Source organism: Columba livia, chromosome 8, assembly GCF_036013475.1.
Source record: "Columba livia isolate bColLiv1 breed racing homer chromosome 8, bColLiv1.pat.W.v2, whole genome shotgun sequence".
NCBI lineage: Eukaryota > Metazoa > Chordata > Aves > Columbiformes > Columbidae > Columba > Columba livia.
The window spans coordinates 844,237-863,135 of record NC_088609.1 but is presented as its reverse complement, the minus strand read 5'-3'; the positions used below and the strand labels follow the sequence as shown (position 1 = coordinate 863,135).

The 18,899-nt window shown below is 46.5% G+C and overlaps 1 protein-coding gene across 12 annotated transcripts in view; it reads left to right on the top strand.

The window, feature by feature from the left end:
• ELAVL4 (ELAV like RNA binding protein 4) overlaps nucleotides 1–18,899 on the top strand; it is an 80,639-nt gene that overhangs the window by 18,372 nt on the left and 43,368 nt on the right. For 2 of the 12 annotated variants that reach the window (XM_065071410.1, XM_065071409.1), the window contains exon 1: nucleotides 6,459–6,788. The exons of 3 other annotated variants lie outside the window; for them this stretch is intronic. In XM_065071410.1, coding sequence (XP_064927482.1) covers nucleotides 6,474–6,788 — 315 coding nt within the window. In that variant the 5' untranslated portion in view covers nucleotides 6,459–6,473. Of the gene's footprint in view, nucleotides 1–921; nucleotides 943–1,280; nucleotides 1,510–1,913; nucleotides 2,280–2,543; nucleotides 2,710–6,458; nucleotides 6,789–18,899 lie in introns of those variants that run through there. 7 more of the 12 variants (XM_065071419.1, XM_065071416.1, XM_065071421.1 and 4 more) reach the window with 7 other exon arrangements.

Genomic DNA, 18,899 nt, shown 5'->3' with positions numbered 1-18,899 from the left:
GACTTTAGAACCATGATCACCTGATGACATATTTTAGAACGTGGTTTTGGTGGTTTGTAGCCAGGTTTCTTTATGCAGGGAAGAGCTGAGGGAGCTTGCGCCACGGCCCACCCCGCTTTCTCGGCTGTGAGCTCGGGGCTTCACAAACGCTTGCCGTGATACTGAATTTTTACAAAGCGCATTTGGCTGTCGAATGTGTGAATGGTAAAATTAAATGATTCCTGCGTGTGTTAATGGAGTAACGCTCGGTTGCTGTGGTTGAGATGGACGTACATTCGAGGTTAGTTGCAATTACAGGATGCCGTGCCTTGTTACTTTGGTCAAAACGAGCTTTAGGAAAATAATTCAAAGTAATAGAAAGACATGAATGTTTCCCAACTTGTGATAATTTTTAATAAGCTTGCTGTGGCGGGGAGAGGGTAAAATATTGCTGTTGGGAAGCGAAGTTGTGTTGGTTTGTCAGCGGCGGCGAGCGGAGGATTAATGAGCGTGCATTGTTAAGTTGGGCACGTTTCTGTCTGAGCCTGGAAAAAAATCTCTTAAATGCCCAAAGATCGTGGTGGTTTTATTTCCTGTAGAGCTGAAGAATAATGAAACGAGGTGGCGAAATAATGTGAAATACAACTGTTGTTCAGGGGGAGCGCTCTGACAAATAGGTGTCTGCTGTGCCTTTGACAGCAGCAAGTGACAGAAATACAAAATCCACTTCTAAAAATACGTATTTTGAAAAAAACCTCGTGGGGCTGAAGGAGGAGAGGTGGGTTGATAATTAAAATCAATAGTACCTGAAAATAAATGCAGCTTTAAATGCATGTCGAAGTGCTTTTGTTGTGCCTTTAAGCCTAGAGGCAGATCATTAAATATGCATTTCTCCGGAAAGCAACTGTCGAAAAAGATAAGGTGGTTAAAATACAGCGGGCCGGGGAGCTGGGCGCGCAGGAGGTAAGAAGATGCAGGCACCGGAGCATGGCCGAGGTTCCACATCGGGCCGAGGGCTCCTGCGCCGCGGGGCGGGAGCGGGAGGGGAGAATAAATAAAGCAAATAAAATAAAAAATACAGGGCTGCATGTTGTTTCTTCAGCCGGGCCTTAATTACTAGACACAAGCAGCAGTTCAGAAATCTGGTCTCTGTTGTTGCAGAGGTCACCGAATCATTAACATTGTCAATCTGGCAGCGGCTAATTTCAATAGCACCTGATGTCGCAGCGCCCGCCCGCGCCGCGGCGGCCAATCAGCGCCCGCCCGCCGCTGACAGATGGGCCATAAAGGCGGGGAGGGCGCCGGCGGCGGCAGTGCCAGCAGGCCCGGCCGGGACCGCCACACTGAAACTGACTATTTCTTATTTATTAGAATTATTATTCTCGCTGCGCAAACGTCTAGCACTGTGCTTTGTGGATCTTTAAAAAAAAAAATCTTATAATAAAAATAATTCCCTGAAAAACCTTTAGCAAATCTGTAGAAGAGTTGAAGCCTTTCAAGACCCAATATTTGCCATTAAGAATGGTTATGGTAGGTATTAGTAGATTTAAAATCTGATCGTAGCGGGTTTCTGTAGAGGTAGATGTAGAAGCTAACATATAGATTTTCCCCGAATCTGCATCATTCTCAGTCTGTGTTTTCACATGAATGTAGTTTTCTGCTACTGATTTGTTTGTACGTGATCTCTGCCTTTTCCCCTTCCCCTCTCCTTCTCTCTCCCCCCGCTCTCTCTTTCATATTTAATGTGTGCATATCCTTTAATAAAGGATGTACTTTGTCATTTTAAGGTAATTGCGATTCTCGCAGAATAAAGCCAGCAGCTCGTTTCTGATGCGGGGCTGGTATGTGGCTAACTGAAATGCAAAAGGAAGAGGCTTTTTTTCGGTGGCGGTGGGGGGGAGTTGATTTCCACAGTGACATTTTGGCGATACAAATGCAGAGCAAAATCCTGGGGAAGGGGGGTGGCGGTCAGTGGGGGAAAAAAGCCTCGAGATTGGTAATTTTCTTTGGGTGGACTGCGCAATAGGTATGGTAATTTTAAAAGAGGGTGATTTATTTGAGCTTCAGTAAATGCTGCATATTGTATTTCAAAGAGTTTCCTGTCATGACCTCATAAAAAGAGGAGGAGGCTTGTATGTGTTGCAGCGCCTAGTATATGTCGATTTTGTTGCATCGTTGGGCAGCAGCGCTGTAAGAAGGAATGTCAGCTTTTACATAACGCTCTTTTTGCTTTTGACTCTGTGAGGGGCTGTAAGGGTCCATCTTTGTGATCACAGATGGAGTGGAATGGCTTGAAAATGGTAAGTGAACGGGGAGAGCCTGCTCGTGGGGTTTTGTCTTGCTTCTCGCGTGCCTCGCGAATTTCTTTTGTTCGGGCGGCGGATCGTGAGTCATAAAATGAAATTAGGGAGCCTTGCTTTTATATACATATATATATCTATATGTATATATAGATATATATATATATTTTTTTTTTTTTTTTTGCGGGATATGTCTGCCTGCGTGTGTGTGTGTATCTATATATCTGTTTAACGTATGTAAGCGTGATGGCACTCCACGGCGTTTCCATCGAGCGTTGCGTTTGCGAGTGGCGAGGATGGGCGCTGCTGACAGCCGGGTGTCATTGTACCGCATGTGCCTGCCGGAGCGGGCAGCCCGGGATGCCTCCTCGTCCCCGCTCGCGTTACACCAGCCTTAAACCCAGACCCAGTCATCGCCTCTGAGATTCAGGTATTGCGTTTGCCATGGAGCCGGTGCTGTGGAGGATGGATGGGTGGATGGGTGGATGGATGGATGGATGGATGGATGGATGGATGGATGGAAGGGTGTGTTTTTGTGTGTGTGTGTGTGTGTCGGGTGGGGGCTGGGGTGGGGGGGGAAGCCGCGTTGTTTTGTGCTTTTTTAAAATGCTGGGGAGAAGTCAAAGCCATTTATGCGGAAAAAAAAAAAATAGTATTTCTATTTTTAGACCGTATTCTGCTGGCAGCGGAGCCCGAACGCGCCCCGCTCGGCCCCTCTTTTGTGCCTTTTTTCTCCTCTCCTTACAGACTGTGCAAAATGGCATGATCAGATACAACCGCCGGGGCGGCCGGGGGGCTGGGACCCGCACGCACCCGGCCCTGCCCCCCGGTGCTGGGGTGGGGGTCCCGGCCCCCCCCCCGCTCCCCTTAATTTAGCGTTTTGCAGACTTTAGCCGCGGATATTTATTATAACCGGGGAAACAAAGCGACGGTCTTTTCCCATTCTTACAGGATTGTCTTTGTCTAGCTGCTTGTTTTGATGGGTGTAAAACAAATAAGATTAGACTGAGCAGCCGAACTGAAAGCGATAGCTGGGAGGAAAAGCCAATGAAAGGTTGCCGGGGAAACGAGCATAGGGGAAGCTGAGTGGGGGAGCAGGTGGCAATCATGTGGGAATACTGCAAACAGTGTAAAAAAAACCGAAAAAAAAGGCAGGGGCTACCTCGATTATCTCTGCTGTTCTTTGTGGCAGTCACAACTTTAATTATTCTTTATAAATAGGTGTTAATTACATTTCTGGCTCAGGCTTACAGTGATTTCTAGAAATCTGGTTTTAAGCATCTGTTCTTTCTCCTCTGCAAAGAGGGTTATCTTTCTCTTTTTTTTCCTTCCCCCTCCCTGCTGGGAAATTGTACGTGCAAAAAATGGCAAGGGATCCTGCGAGGCAGTGCTGGAACAAAATGTAAATTATGCTGAATGGAGTTGACAGAGGTATAATAGTGAACTCCCACAGCTGATAGCTTCTGCAAATCATTTCTTAGAATTTTCCAGCAAATGTCCCTATGAGAACAGTAGGTAGAATGAATTTACCCTAAGCAGTGATTTTGTGTTAAGTGATATTGGTATTTTTTCGAAATCAGATGGTTATATGGCAGAATAATCAGTTCAGGGGAGTTCACCACATCCTGGGGTTTATGTGCTGGGTGGAATTTAGGAGGATAATGAGCATTCTGCTCTTGGTCCCCAGCCCCACCTGCAGCCCCGCTCTGTTCTGGGGGCTGCAGCCGGAGCCACTTCTCAACTTTACTTTTTAGCTGCGGCTGAATATTCTGCTCATTGCGGTGGGCTCTTATGGCAGAGGCAAACAATGATGGGAAATAGCAGAAGTGCATCCTCAGACAGGGCTACTGGTGCTGGAAGTGTTAGAAAAGCATAGTAGGCTAGTAAGTGATAGACAGTAGCGTAGAAGACATAAAAATGTGGTTGCCCAGAAAATGCTCCTCTATGGCACATCAGGAGGCAGAACACGCCTTGCTTTCTGTCTTCACGTCTTCAGATATTTTTACTTTCTTCCTTTCTCTGGTGCAGGATTACTTGGAACGCAAATTCAAGCACGACTGGTAGTGCTTAGTTTAAATACAAATACAAATAAATTAAATGCTCATTTTAATTGGCTTTGTTTTGAGTATCGCTTCTGCTGCAGTCCTTCCTGTGAATAACTAACTGAATGGCCCTCTGTAAACTGCACTGCTTTACAGTGTAGAGGAGGGCAAAAATCTGGAGGGTGTGTGTGCGCGTGTAAAAGCCTGTGTGTGACGGTCTGTGCGTGTGCAGAGATGTGCTCTGAGATGTATTGTAGTTGTACGTGAGAGTAAAATAATTTTTCTTCTGTCCAAAACAGAGCTACTGTGTTCTGAATCTGCTAAGTTGGTCGTGACAATAAATAAGGGTGCCTTTTATTGTACACAGCTGCATTGTTTGCTTTAAGAGTCAGCAGCTAGTAGTTACATTTTCGTTTTCTGTTCGATTTGCTGTTTCGACAAAGATTTAAAAATAATGTAATCCTTGTTTTATGGCGCACGTGTTCCTGCCCCGATCTTCCTCTCCTCTTTGTTTTAAGATTATATTAATGAATACAGCCTGCATGTACATAATGACATTTTCTTTTTGCATATAAAAGATTGCATTGTACATCCTCCTATAGAAAAATAGCTATTAAGTTAGCAACATTTAATTCAGACTGCTACAGATAGTAAAGAAAGATTAAAATGTTAAAACCTCCTTCTGTTCAGACAAAAAGGTAGAGAAAATGTCCTTGTCTTTAGACACACCGTTTTTTAACAGCAGCGTGGTCTTGGTGAAGAGAGTCGGAAAGGATGGGATCTGGGAGCTGGGTGAGTCCCAGCCCGCGGCTGGGAATCCCGTGCCCGTGTTCTCCTGTGCTCGGGTTCCCGTGTTGGACCCGCTGCCTCTGCTCTGGCTCTCTTGGTTGCCTCCTTTGCTTTCGTCTTTATTAATTTTCCGGTTTTGAGCTCTCTCAACGTGAGCCCGAGCTGTTGTGACAAAGGATGGTTACAATGAGCCAGAAGGGCTATACTTAAAAATCCCATTTGAATGGGTTTGGAATAGTCTGCATCATCTTTATTTGGTCCTGTTAAATATTGTGACTGTTGAATGAAAATCCAGTTGTGTTAATCTTACATATATTTAATGTATTTTTTTAAAATAATATCTTCTAGGTTACAGTGATTTTTTTTTTTCCTCAACCTTCCTACTTGGTATGCTGGGAGTGTGCTAATTAAATGCAGGTTATTTTCTGTGTGTAATTGTTGTGCTGTTGGTACATAACTGGGAGCCGCTCTGCATCCCGAGCTTCCTCAGAAGAAATAAAGTATGATTGCTTCCCGTATTCCGGCAGGGGAATTGGTTTTCTTTGGGAACTTGCACTTCCAAAATGATTTGAGCAAACACCCCAGGCAAGAAACGGGCAGGGGCAGAGAATATTATAGCGAGAGGGAGAGAGATGCAGATAACTTGACAAATGCACTTGTCTGTTCAGGCAATCTGTGTCCACTACACAACTCATTTACACGCCTGGACACATTAACATGTACATTTGTTTGTCTGTGGGACAGCTGACTGGATGCACTCGGATGCACTGGCAAATGCTGCAATGCAGTATTTTTTCAATGTCATTGGGGTTTTTGGGGGGAAGTGGGCGCAGACAGTCCTTTTGCAGGAAAGGCGATGTGAAAAGCCATGGTGCCTCTGGAAAGGGTAGGCCAGGGTTTGCAGGATTTGCTGCTGTGCTGGGAAGTCGCCCTCCCCCATTGCACTGCTCTCCCTCTCTGGCTCTTTCTCTTTTTCTTTCCGAGCAGGATGGAGCAGGAGATGGGTATGCGTGTATTTTTTATATACGTGCTCGTGCATGTGTGTCTGCCCTTCTCATTTGAGTAGGTGTTAAGGAAAATGCTGGGATTTGTAGGAGAAAGGAAAGGGCGTTTGTGTAATATGCTACTTGTCAGTTGTTGGCGTGAATGTCCAGTTACCAGCAGCGTGGGGCTTCCAAGGAGCTTCCAAAGCAAGGCACGTTGCTCATCTTCTAAAGCATTTTGCAAAGACGAGGGTAACGTTTTGATTCAACAAGCACGATAGATCTAATTCTAATAAAAAGAGTGCTTAATGGGCACCTGTACCTTGCCTTAGCCTTTGCACTTGAGTCCGTTTAACCATTTGAGATCATGTAAAGTGAAGATGTTGGAGAAACAAATATTCAAAGACTGTTTACTCGCTTGCCCTTTATTTTTTTCCCCTCAAGTGACCAGTCTTTACTTGGTGAAGTACCAGCGTATCTGGGGCTGCGGTGGGTCACCGGCGTTGCAGGGAGGAGAAGCAGCGGGGGAGCAGAGGTGTTGGTGTGTCTGGAATGAGCCGGGCTGGGAGGCCGGAGGGGGCTCAGCCGCGTGGAGCCGCGCTGTGCTGCCGGGACATGGGCGCTGGTGCACGGGAACCCGCGCAGCCCGTGACGCGCGGTCGTTTCGGTCATTTCGCAGAACCTTGGCTTTGCAGGTTTGTTACTTTGTTGTTCGCACCTTTAATTATAGCCAGGTTTGGATGATAGCTCGGGGCGCTCGAGATAGGACCTTGCGTTTACTGAAGTATTCAGCTTGCAATAGCACTGGAACATCAGTGTTAGAAATGAAATACTTCCAGAGGAGATTATAAGAATGCAATTAATTTTCGCAACTCTCTAACATTGATTTGTAGCATTTACGTTGCTTGCATAAATTCATTAAAAGCTAGCTCAGTAGAGCTGGTGTTATCTTTATTTTCTGTAATGATAGTCCGTGTTTTTCCCTAACCATTTTGGAGCTTCTGATGCATTGCTGCTTCGTTGGGGCCCCAAAAGGTGGAATGTCTCCTAGCTATTGTTCTGCCCTTGGTTGTGTCTGATGTGGGGACTTTCACCTCACAGAGGAAGAAGATCAGGAAAAATCAGGAAACGCTGTGAGCCGGTTAAAAAGCTTAATTAAAACAGGGTGAAAGGAGAACATTGAGAAGAAAATACAGCTAAACCTTTGCGCCTCTTTGCTGGGAATGGTTTATTTGCGCAGTGAAATGCAAGCTTGGCTTTGGCAATAGTTAGAGTCATGATGTATATAAAATTCCGTAGTACGCCTTTGTTGCTAAGGCGCACACGGTTCCATCAGCAATGCTGTTGTGATGGGAAATCGCGTCCTTGAATCCTAAAAAAAAAAAAAATAAAAATTAAATATTTAGTGTCACTTATTATTGCTTTTGTAATTTTTTTTATTATTGCTTTTTGTTGCTGCAAGAGCTCTCGCACATTATGGTTGGTGTTTTTCCCAGTCTGGAGCTGTATGCCCATTGTTTTTGGGAATCGGGGTGGTGCAGCATGTTTGGCTTTTGAGGACCCTGAAGTCTTGGAGGTGAAGGTGATGTTGATATCTGTCCATTTCAAAACAGACGCAAACGACCATGGGAGGGGGTTCTGTCACTTGCGGTGCTTCAAGAAGGTTCCACACGTAACGCATCTCTGTCCACATAAGCGATTTTGGGTGCTGACAGAGGGCAGTGGTGCCCCAGAGCCTTTCCAGTAGCGTTGGGTCCTTCAGATGCAGCCGCCCGGGTGCGCCGGCCCAGCCCCGGCGGGAGAGCCACAGCGCTCTGGGCTTTGCTTTGGGAGGGGTGGCGGGGAGAGCGTCCCGTCTGACACTCCCCGTGGACACCAAAGGGTCGCTGCCGGAGCGGGTGCCGGCACCGCACGGCCCGTGTGCCGGCCTGCCCGTGGTCTGTGCCCGCTCGGCGGAGCTCGTTGCTTTCCTGAGCACTGGGTAGTATTTACTCCCAGGTTGAGTGCTGTTGAAAAGCTTTTGTAGGACATAATGGCTGAAGGAAACTTGTCTTTCTTATTTTCCTCCCCTTTTGAAACTCTCAGGCTTGCGCACTAAAAAACTAGACAAGACAGCAATACTCACAGTTTATAATTTATGGTAGATCTGACTCATCTTGTAATGTTATGTCTTATTGCCCAGGGAGGACGTGGAACTCCAGGAAGCAACTGTGTCCCCTTGTCTGTCCTGGTACAGATCAGGACAGTTGCCAGAAGTTGCTCTACTGCTATTAAAAGCGAAAGTGATTTGAGAATTGTAATTGATAAACCAAACTTCCTTGGAAAACTGCACATTGGACATTTTTTTTGTTTAATCTGTGGGTTAGTTTAAGCTCTTGATGTCTGTACGTACTGAAGGTGCGGGGAAGTCAACCTGTCCAGTAGTTCTGGTTTGAGAGGGTTGTAGAAAACCACATGAGCAAGAACACTAATGAATCATTTCACTGAGTCAGATGCTGATCTGGGGAGGAGGCCGTGCCTGGTTTTGGTCCCGGTCAGCTGACGTGGAGACTCTAGAGCCACCAGAGAATCTGTGGTGGATAATACGAAAGTCACAACTCAACAGCCTGAAACAACCCATGTTTAAGTTGTGACACCGTGGTGAAGTGTGAAGATGTTCTGCATTTGGCATCAGAGATACTTGGGGACTTGTCTTGTTTTTACTTGATTGCAGGGTTTATAAACGTGACCGTTAATTGCTGTCCTCGTCTTCATCTTCTACTGGTCATCCTTGATCTCCAGATGGTCGTCAGTGGCTCTTTGCTTTACTATGAGCCGAAGAACTTGCAGGCAGAGGCTCGTCCTGGTATTTCTGTAGAGCAGAAGGGACAGTCACAACACCATAGAAGTAATAATGCATGTAAACAAATGCTCCCTCAATAAAAATAGTTCCAGTGCTGTTCCCTGTATATCTTTGTTCCAAATGAAATTGCTGGCAGTAGATGAGTAGGGGGAAGTTGATTTTTAGCAGAAAGCGTGAATGCTGGAAATGCATCCTAATGTGCGTGTGCCAGCTATACCGCGGCAGGGCTGCTGCCGATTCCCTTCCCGTGAGAGCAGCTGTTCGGGGAATTAATCTCATTGCTTGATGTGGAGGGTCCTGAAAAACGCAGCGCGCGGTGGTGGCTGTGGCCATTTTTAGTGTGGCCGCTGATGGGAGCCGACTCCATGATCTAGCACAGGAGCGGATTGTTCTTTAGAATATCTGGGACAGGACAAAATTACCATTTTCTGTGTTTTGTGTGTTCTGAGAGATTCCGGAGTGCACTTCAGAATTTGACATTGCGTTTGATAATTTATAGAGCACAGTTTATATTTAACTGTAGACACACTAATCCGGGGAAAAAGAGTAGTATATTTTTAGAATCCCTTCTTTATTGTCTGTGCTTGTCATTACCCAGCCGCTGAAGGAAGTGTTCACAAATGTAGATGCTCACTGGGGCAGAAAATGTTGAGTTTAGGTTCCATCGTTAGTCTTTGCTGTATGCAGAAGTGGATGTTATCCGTGTGCTGCTCGTCGTGGTCGTGGAGCAGCTGTGCAGCCGCGGTGCCGCGGCGGGAGCCGTGTTCCCCGGTGCTGTGGCCCCAGAGCGGAGCGGGGGGCGGTGCTGGATCCCCAGCAGGCAGGCGCTTGGGTGGCAATACTCCTTTTAATAATGGCACAGCGTCGCTTCTGTCACTGCCTTCTCCTTCTTCGAGGTGAAACGTGATAAACTCGGAGCCGTATGCACTCTGAAGAATCTACCTGTGACTGAGTATTGTGGGGGGAAAGCTAGCCCACAGAAAGGACAGTAACTTCGTTATTTTGGCTTTACTGTTGTTCAGATAGGCAGCCCTTACACGGCTAGGCTGCTAGGACATCTCTGCCCAGTAATCTCTGACAGTGCTGATGTTTTTCCAGCCGCCCGTTGGCACCTGAGCCGGATGCGATGCGTGGTCGGGGCCGGGTCCCAGCGCTGGGCGGGCGGAGGCCGCGGGGTGCTGCTGCCGCTTCCTCCGGGCGGGAGAGCCGCCAACCTGCCCTCTTTTGCCTTTTTTTAACAAAAGTCTTGAAGGATTTTTAACTTCTCGGTGCTCAGGGTCTGTCTGTTTATTTGAGTAAGAATTCGATGATTTAATTTGGAAATTTTAGGAGGCATCTTAGTAATTGGAATAAGGAGGGTGTTTGATTTGGCCTGTGGTGCATTTCTCTGTCTAAGTACAGAGATTAATAATGTCCAGGATAAACCTTAAGGCTCTCTTTGCCTGACCTGGGGCATATACCTGCATATGTACTTGATATTTTGTCCTTTATTGATTAATAATATATTATTAATCTGTGATAATGGGTTTTTTAGCTTAGCATAGATGCTTTTATGCATGAGGTCATTTGAATTTAAATATTACTGAGGTGTTTATCCCGTACAGTGCATTAAAGCTGGCTCTCGTTTAAGCCGTTGTGTAGATATTCCTTCAGTGAGACCATCAGGGGAAGCAGCTCTGCATGCTGGGTCATGTCTGATTGCTTTTTCCACCAGAACGTTTTTGTCTTCAACCTTTATGGTCTGTTCGTGACCTTGAGGATGGCGAAGGCCTTAGGGCTTTGGAGTAATTCATTGCGATTTTGTCTGCTGTAGGTATGTTACAGAAGCAAGGATAGCTATATTTCATGAAAATATTGTTTCCATAAGCAATATTAACATGGTGCAGGGCTGTAGGCTTACAGGTGATCTGTGGGGAAGCTGTAAACTTGATTACTAATCTAGTTCAGTTTCCAGAGAAGTACGCTGTCACTTGGCAGTAAGTTGACCTTTCTGATGCTGGAGATGGAAACCTCTGATGCTCAGCCGAGTCCTGTTTGGGGGTCCGTCTCTCCTAGGCCTGCAAGCAGCGGTATCCATAGAGATGCTGTTGCCAGTAGTTGAGATGTACACATGTTGATTAGTGTTGCCTAATTGCATTTACCAGTGTGTCTTCATTAAGATTCTGTTGAGGACAGGGCCTTAAAATATCTCGGTTGTGGCATCCGTTTTGCTAAGCCATCCATTCCTGCCTAGTATAAGCCTGTCTTTGCATGAAAAATATATGGGCAGCATTTTCAGAAGAACTTATGGCTTAGGAGCTGAAATTCTATTGCAGTGAGCATTAATGAATCTTAAATTGCTCAAGGGCCTCTGAAAATTGTAACTTCTGTTTCTAGAACTTCAGTAGGAATAACAGCAGCGGGGGGTTGGATGTTCTGGGCTTCACGGAGAGCCCGCTCCGTCCTGCCTGTGCTTCTGCCGAGTCGACGTTTGTAGCTTTCAGTGTGGCCTGTAACGCAGCTTTCGCCATCTGAAATCTCGCCTTGCAAATGATTCTAGATTGTGTTCTTAAAGGGAAAATCATGAAGTGGAATCGTGGCAGGTCTAGAGCAGCTGAGGACCCGCAGCTGTCGGCCTGTTAGACGGGCGGGTACGTGCCGTGGGAGTCTGTGCGTCAGGACGCGGGCAGCGTGCACGTTTCCAAGTCACTGATATCATCTGGTTATAGATTAGGAATGCATAACTCAGTAACATAGTCAGTAAACTAAACAGGTAGTGATTAGGAAACAAAACTCTGAACTAAAAATAAAATTCAGGAAGTAATCAAACATATAAAAACGCTTTCTCAATTTCTCTTGCTTTCATTTCAGTGTATTTTTAGGCCATGTGTCCTTTAAACTGAAGAGCTGTCTTAGATATTGGTCTCTGCTGCACTCTTATATTATTATTATCATCTAGTATCCAGGCTTTTGAGAAACCCTCTCCAATATTTAAGGGTTTGTGTCATATACTTAGTATTTTCGGTGGTGTTTCTTTTTTTAATCACCATGCTAGCACAGATTTTAAATATGGTTTTTGTTGGTCACCATCCCTTTCAAGAGGGACGAGGCGGTCACCAGGAGACCTCTTGCCTTTGTGGTATCTGCTTAATAAAATGCAATCCATGGAGGTAAATAGGATGGTATCATCAAATTTTGGCTTGGAGCCTCAATCACAGAAACATCTCATCTTATTGTTGAGGTTGTTTTCTCGGACTCCTTTGGCCTTTGTATGCATCTTGAAAGAACAAATAGTAGATGCAGGTGAGAAGCAGGAGGAAATAAGGAGCAATCCAGAATGATGGAGTAACACTTCAGAAGGGTTTTATTTCGGTAGAGAGTTGCCTGGCGCGGGTTTGGCGGGAGGGCGGTGGGAGAGGAAAGCAGATGTTCCTTCAGAAGGCAGAGCCTGACCACGTTGCCTTGATCCGGGTCTAAGAACCGGACAGGGCTCTGAGCAGAGGTGTTGGGAGCCGGTGGTGGCCCCGTCCCGGCACAGGAACGGAACACCCCCCGATACCGCCCTTTGTGTGGGACGCAAGGCGCTGTAAGGGCTGTTAACCTGAGTTGTGTGACCCTTCTGAAAGACTGGGAATGCATCAATTGCTTTAAAAATCAGGGATTTTTTGTGGTGGCTTTATCCAAAGCTGCCTCCCAGAGTGGTGCTGAGTGCTGTGAAATCAAGGCTGTATTCTCCCATATCTTCATATGTCAATTACATTTAATGACAGAAATGATTGCAAGCAAATTCTGGTGAAACCAACCTACTTAGAGAAGGGATAGCTGGCTGGCTTTCTAGAAGCACGTTTGTCTTGGTGAAAAGGATGACCCTGATACAGGGGTGGTGGGAAACCTCTGTAACCATCACCTCTTATACTACTTTTCCTCACTTACTGTTTAATTTGTGCTGTTGAGCACGTTTGCTGTAGATTTTCATAAGATGCTTGGAGGACACTGAAGAGTAGAGCCAAACACCTCTGAGACTCCAAACATGTAGTTTCCCTTTAGTCATCGCAAGGGGTGAAGGAGCTGGAAACAGCAATTGAAAAATGAAGCCAAGTAAAAGTTTATAAAGAACCTCAAGTACTGAGAGTCGAGGTAACACATATGACGGAGCTGTAGCTACATTCTGCTCTGGAATGGTGTTGTGGCCCGTACGGGTGTGCGGAGCAGCGGCTCCGCCGTGCTGGCGGGCGCCTGTCCCTGCGTCTGCTGGGCCCTGGGGGTGCTGAGCTGTGTGTGTGCCCAGCCGAGCTCTCCCATTTCTTGCCCCAGCGTACCTGCAGGAAGAGTAGGAGACCACATCAAGTGTGTGATACGGTGCCTTTGTTCGTGTCTTGTGGGCGGTTACCAGGCGTGTAGTTCTGAGCGTGATTTACTGATACCTCAGTAGTTGTTGATGGTGGAATGGTTGTGGCTCCTTTATTTCCCACTCATTCCATTTTGTCCTTGAAATCAAATGCAAAAATGTAGAGTCCATACTGCATGGGAACAGAAGACATTGAAGTGAAGCTTTCTCATAAAAAAGGCCATTTGGTGCTTCATGATGCTGTTCAGGTTTTTCAGAAAGCTGTCAGGGGTGGTGACCTTGTCACAGGGCCGGGTCTGGGGAGACGGTGGTTATAGAGCCGTCACAGGTTACTGTGTCGCTGTGGCCGTTTGCTGGGTGCTTTCCTCCGCTTCGATTGTTCCCTCCTGCAACACCTGGGATAAAATACCAGGCTCTGCCTCTGTGTGTTTGTCAGTGTGTTGGTACAGCAGCAGTCGCTGCCCTTACCACCCATTCGTGCAGCGTCTCGCACAGCTTGCTGCTGCTATCAGTTACACCCTTCAGGCACTGCTCTGCGATAACAACTAATATTGCCAATAAACTTTGCTTTCATTTCACTGGGGACAGAATGTTTTGCTTTAGCATACTCATGCAAAAGACTATAACAGATAACTTTAGCTATTAAAGGAAATAATGTTCTCTTTTGATTTGAACGGAAGCTTGCCTCTTAAAATGATTGCATTTGTTGTCTTCTCCATTGGGATCGTTGGTGTGGCACCCGTAGCTGTGACCCTGCTGGAAGCGTTTCAGCGCCGTTGCAGCCCGAGCGCCGTGCGCTCTGGAGCTGGGGCCTTGGTCAGGCTGCCCCTGCCCCTGTCCCAGCCGAGCCTGCTGCCTCTCGCAGCTGGCTCTCTGCTCTTACACGAAGGAACGTAAAGATAGAGCCTGCGAAAGCGCACAAGAGTGGGGAGCGCGTTCAAAATACAGAGGGTTAGATGACGATTCGTTTCTGGGGTATTGGATTTGCCTCCAGGCAGATTTACTCAAAAGCTTCATTTTATTCCTTTATTTCATGTTCATGATGTATTTATTAGGTAAATAATAGCAAAGTCTAGTCGTATGGTACATAAGCTTTAATAAAAGTGTAATTGACAGTGTGATTTGACAGTTGTGTTCCAGAGAAGGAAATCTGTGCTGGAGCTGCATGCGGAGCATTGATTGCCTCTGCTGAGGTCACTTTAGGAAGAACCCAGCGTGGTGTCTACGCGAGGTGCAGGTGCACCTGCCTCTCTGCCTGGAGTTGTGGTTTTGAACCAATAAATACTTAAGATGGCTCTTTCTGTACTGCTCCTGTGGGAAGTCATGGTGTGCCCTGCAGGTCTTACGATGCAGGGCGCTGTTCTGCAGAAATGCGGGTACGTGCTGAACTCCCCAGAGTGGGTGGCAGCAGCTGCCTGACTGGGGGCCGAGGGGCCTGGTCGGGGTGTAGCTGTGTGCTCCTCTCCGTGCTATGGACCGCGCGCCCGGCTGTTCATACACACCAGCACCTGATGGACCGGCCAGGCAGCCCCTCTGCGCTGGGTTTTTCTCACCTGCAGGGAAGTCCGTGTGGGACCAAGACTTGTGCTGGGCTGGCTTCCCTTCAGAAGAGCCGATGCGGTTGCGGTTGAAGCCTGTTTGTCCTTACGGGAGGAAGAACCTTGTGCATCCGCGCTTATTTTCTCCAAGAGGGTTGGTTTGTTCCTCCTTCTGCCGTGTGGTGGGAGGTGGCTGTGGGACCTCTGCCATGGCACCGCTTGTTTTCGCTTGTCAGAGCAAACAGCTCGCAGTGCTAATTGAAGAGCTTTTGCAGATAAAGTGAGAGCTTTGCATTATTTATCTGAAATCTTTGTTTTTAATGGGACAATGTTCTGCGTTTGTTCATTAATGAACACTTAAAAATAATATAAAATTAGGCCTCATGAATTCTTCATGAGGTGTAATCTACCGTGATCATTTTTCTTGGCATTTAGGTGCTGCGAACAGTTCATTATTCATAATAACTTGTTTGGCTTCTTGAGTCCCCAGAACGGGTACGTCCGGGTGAATTCTCCACAGCTTTGAGGATTTTCGTCAGATTTTAAGTTTAGGAAAAATTGCTTGTGTTGTGTTTAAAAACACTCTCCTTTAGTGCCTATAGATAACACTTAATTGTTACTGGTTTTTTACCCGCACCTATTGAATTAATTTCTCTTTATTGTGGAAAATGGGCAGTGGCGTATATGTAATTCAGGTAACGAGAACGGGTGCTAATTATTTGCTGATAGAAGCTCCTTTCAGAGCGCGTGTGTGCCAGTCTTCAGTTCCACGTGTGGACCTTCTTCTAGGCTGCTGAGAACATATGTAGTAAATAGAAAGCATGTATATTTCCATTTATGGAGCCACTGGCTATTGTTTATGCGTGCAGGAGGGAGATAAGACTGCCTTAATCAGTCTGTGGGTAGTTTCCTAAATGATTCATTACCTGTGCTTTGTAATGGTAGATGGATGTCACATATTGATTCTAATAAGTGAAGATTACTGTCAGTTACTCTGGCTTGTTTAAGCATTGTAATAGTTGTATTTATACATACAGGTATTCTTTGCATTATTGTTGGAGCTAATATTTCAGCAGGAATAGATTGAAGGTAATTGAATTAATTGTAAAAAAAACCAAACACATGACTATATGACAGACGTATTTGTGAAACGTTACTCGTGACGTGGAGCTGCTGTAGGGGGCATTGGTGGTGCTGTTGTGCAGGGGCTGTAGCCAGCCCGGTGCTGAGCAGTGCTTGCAGGCCGTGGGGCTGTCTGCCCGGCAGCGACGCGCTGCTCTGGGCCGCCTGTCAGCCCGGGGTACCCGCGCCTGGCTGGTGCGCGCCACGCCGAGAGAAGGGTACACCAACCGCGCAGTTTCAGAAGCAGCGGCCTGGTGAAATACATCCAGAATTTGAAATATGGGCTGCCTTTAGCTTACAAAATTGCAGCCGTGAAATTCTGTCACAGATAGTATTTTTCAGTGCTATAAAGATAGAATATTCAAATTATTGGTGGCTAAATTATCAGTGTCTATCAACAGTCACTGCAATTTGTTCTTCTTCAGAGCCGCTGTTAGTCTGTAAATAGAACATGGTGTTGGCAGTACTGGGAGGCTGGCAAGTTGTTGACAAAGAAGGGCTTGGTGGCGTGGGTGTTACCCGTGGCGTGACTGTCACCACACGTGACATTTGCGCCGCGGTGTTTGAGGACCGGTGGGAGCTGCCCGGGTGGGGCCAGAGGAGGTCTGCAAAAGCCTGGAGGGGCTGCTCGTTTGAAGTGGCACGTATAGAGGTGTAATACTGATCTTCAAGGGATAAGAGGATGTATATATATATATATATGTGGTGGGGTTTTTTAATTAACATGGGGGCTAAGTCATGGTTGGATTTTTCCACATTTATTTTGCCTCTATCCAGCTAAGCCCTTGATGAGTTAAAAACTCACAGCCTCCTTTAATATCTTTGTAAAATTGAATTACAGTCCAAGACTTTGTTAAAGCAAGTTATTACCAGTAATTAAGACAAGATGAAATTTACCTGTGTGCCCAGGAAACTAGAGCTATCTGTTTCAGAACTGTTCACGTTGTGATGCAGGTACTGAATTGAAAATCTGTAATCCTAGTGTTGTGGATAGAGGAAACAGCACATGGAACGTTGGTCGGTTCTCTGAATAAATGTTTATTCGTGTGATGTGATGGCTGATGTGGGATCCACAGCTTCTGAATACTCAAACATGGTCTCTTGACTGTTGATGACTTCTTTGTTTCAGTGTCAAGCAGTGCACGTGCTCCGTGCTGAGGGGCTTGAGGTTCAGACACGTTGGGCAGAGGACAGAACGTTTGGAAAGGAGAGCTAGGCCTTACCTTTTAGTTACCTTTAATAATTGAAGCCTTTACTAATTACGTGAATCATCATGTGCATTTAAAATAACTATTATTCCTTTGTAAGAGCTTCAAATGCAAGCCCTGCTGCATAACCGCTTTAGCAGAGAAATCGCTCTGTAAATAGAGACTTAAAATTATGCAGAAAAACGATTGCATCGGAAATACTTGATCCGAAACATTTTTAATAATGCTTCAGCATTCCTCTCTATCCGTGTTCTTGTTTTTATAAAGCAGATCGATTTTCAGTAACCTACGTCTTGGCAATAATTTGAAGGGCAAATAAGTGCCTTGATTTTCCTTCCTACTATTGAAAAATCAGGCAAAGCTAATTGGAGTTGAGTGAGGAAGAAAACCTGGCACCTGGTGCAACGATAGTTCATGCCAAGATATTTTGATGAAGTATTATATGAGAGAATCTGCTCGTTCGAGAACAGTTTTTTACAGAGCAGCTTAATTTTCCAAACGTGTTAAATATCTGAGTTGAATTGCGTTTATTTGCTTGATGTGGAAGGTAAGCGTGCTGAAAATGTAACTAGGAAGGGTTCAGAGAATGCGTAAGTAGGACAGCAGCCAGTTTCAGATTTTGTTTTCTTTCACAGATTTTAAAAGATCCGGGGTTATTGTTTATCTGGGGAACTATAGATAGCTTTTGTGTCTGCTGCTAATAATAGATGCTGTACCTTCCTCGGAGCTTTGTGCTCCTGGAACTGAAACCAGTGTGCGCAGTTCTTCTTGGCTTTAGAAGGCAAGATCAGTCCTTAAAATTGCAGTTTACCTTGTGGGGTTTTGGTGTCGGGAAGGATGCAGGGGGATGGTTGAGCTGCACACGGAAAGCCGCGCTTAACTGTGTCAGCTGCCTCACTCGTCCTCTGGTTATGTCTTGCTGGCAGAACTGGAATTTCCCCCCCAGTTTTCAGTCTGTTGGTGCAGATCCAGCGGGTGTGAGCACAGGGTGCTGGGGAAGGTGTGTGACTGGGGTGCAGTCACCCCTTGGTGCAGATCCAGCGGGTGTGAGCACAGGGTGCTGGGGAAGGTGTGTGACTGGGGTGCAGTCATCCGTTGGTGCAGATCCAGCGGGTGTGAGCACAGGGGCTGGGGAAGGTGTGTGACTGGGGTGCAGTCAGTCTGTTGGTGCAGATCCATTCGGTGTGAGCACAGGGTGCTGGGGAAGGTGTGTGACTGGGGTGCAGTCAGTCTGTTGGTGCAGATCCATTCGGTGTGAGCACAGGGTGCTGGGGAAGGTGTGTGACTGGGGTGCAGTCACCCCTTGGTGCAGATCCAGCGGGTGTGAGCACAGGGTGCTGGGGAAGGTGTGTGACTGGGGTGCGGGTCAGCAGGGCTGGGCTGGGCTGGGTGGTGCTGGGGCCGTGGACACTAGAGGCTGATCCTCCAGCTGGACTGCTGAGCTAAACAGATGTAGCAGCATCTGAAGCATTTAGGAGTGTGAGTAAATACATTTATGAAATCAGATTGCAGGGGAAGAAAACCAAAGGAAGCGTGGCTGCTGGTGGGTGAATGGGAGAGTCCGGAAGGAGCGCACGGGGTGGTGACATGGGCAGGGAGACTCTGCTTTGGATGTGCCAGTTTTCTTTTGGGAAGTTACGGGTTTTGCAGAGTTAATTTTCAAGAGGGTTCTGCTGTGCGGCTGAAGCCCAGTGTGGCAAGGCTGCTTCGTGTTTAAACATTGCAAAACCAAATAGCTGTTCCTGGGCCCGATAGTACAAAATAATGGT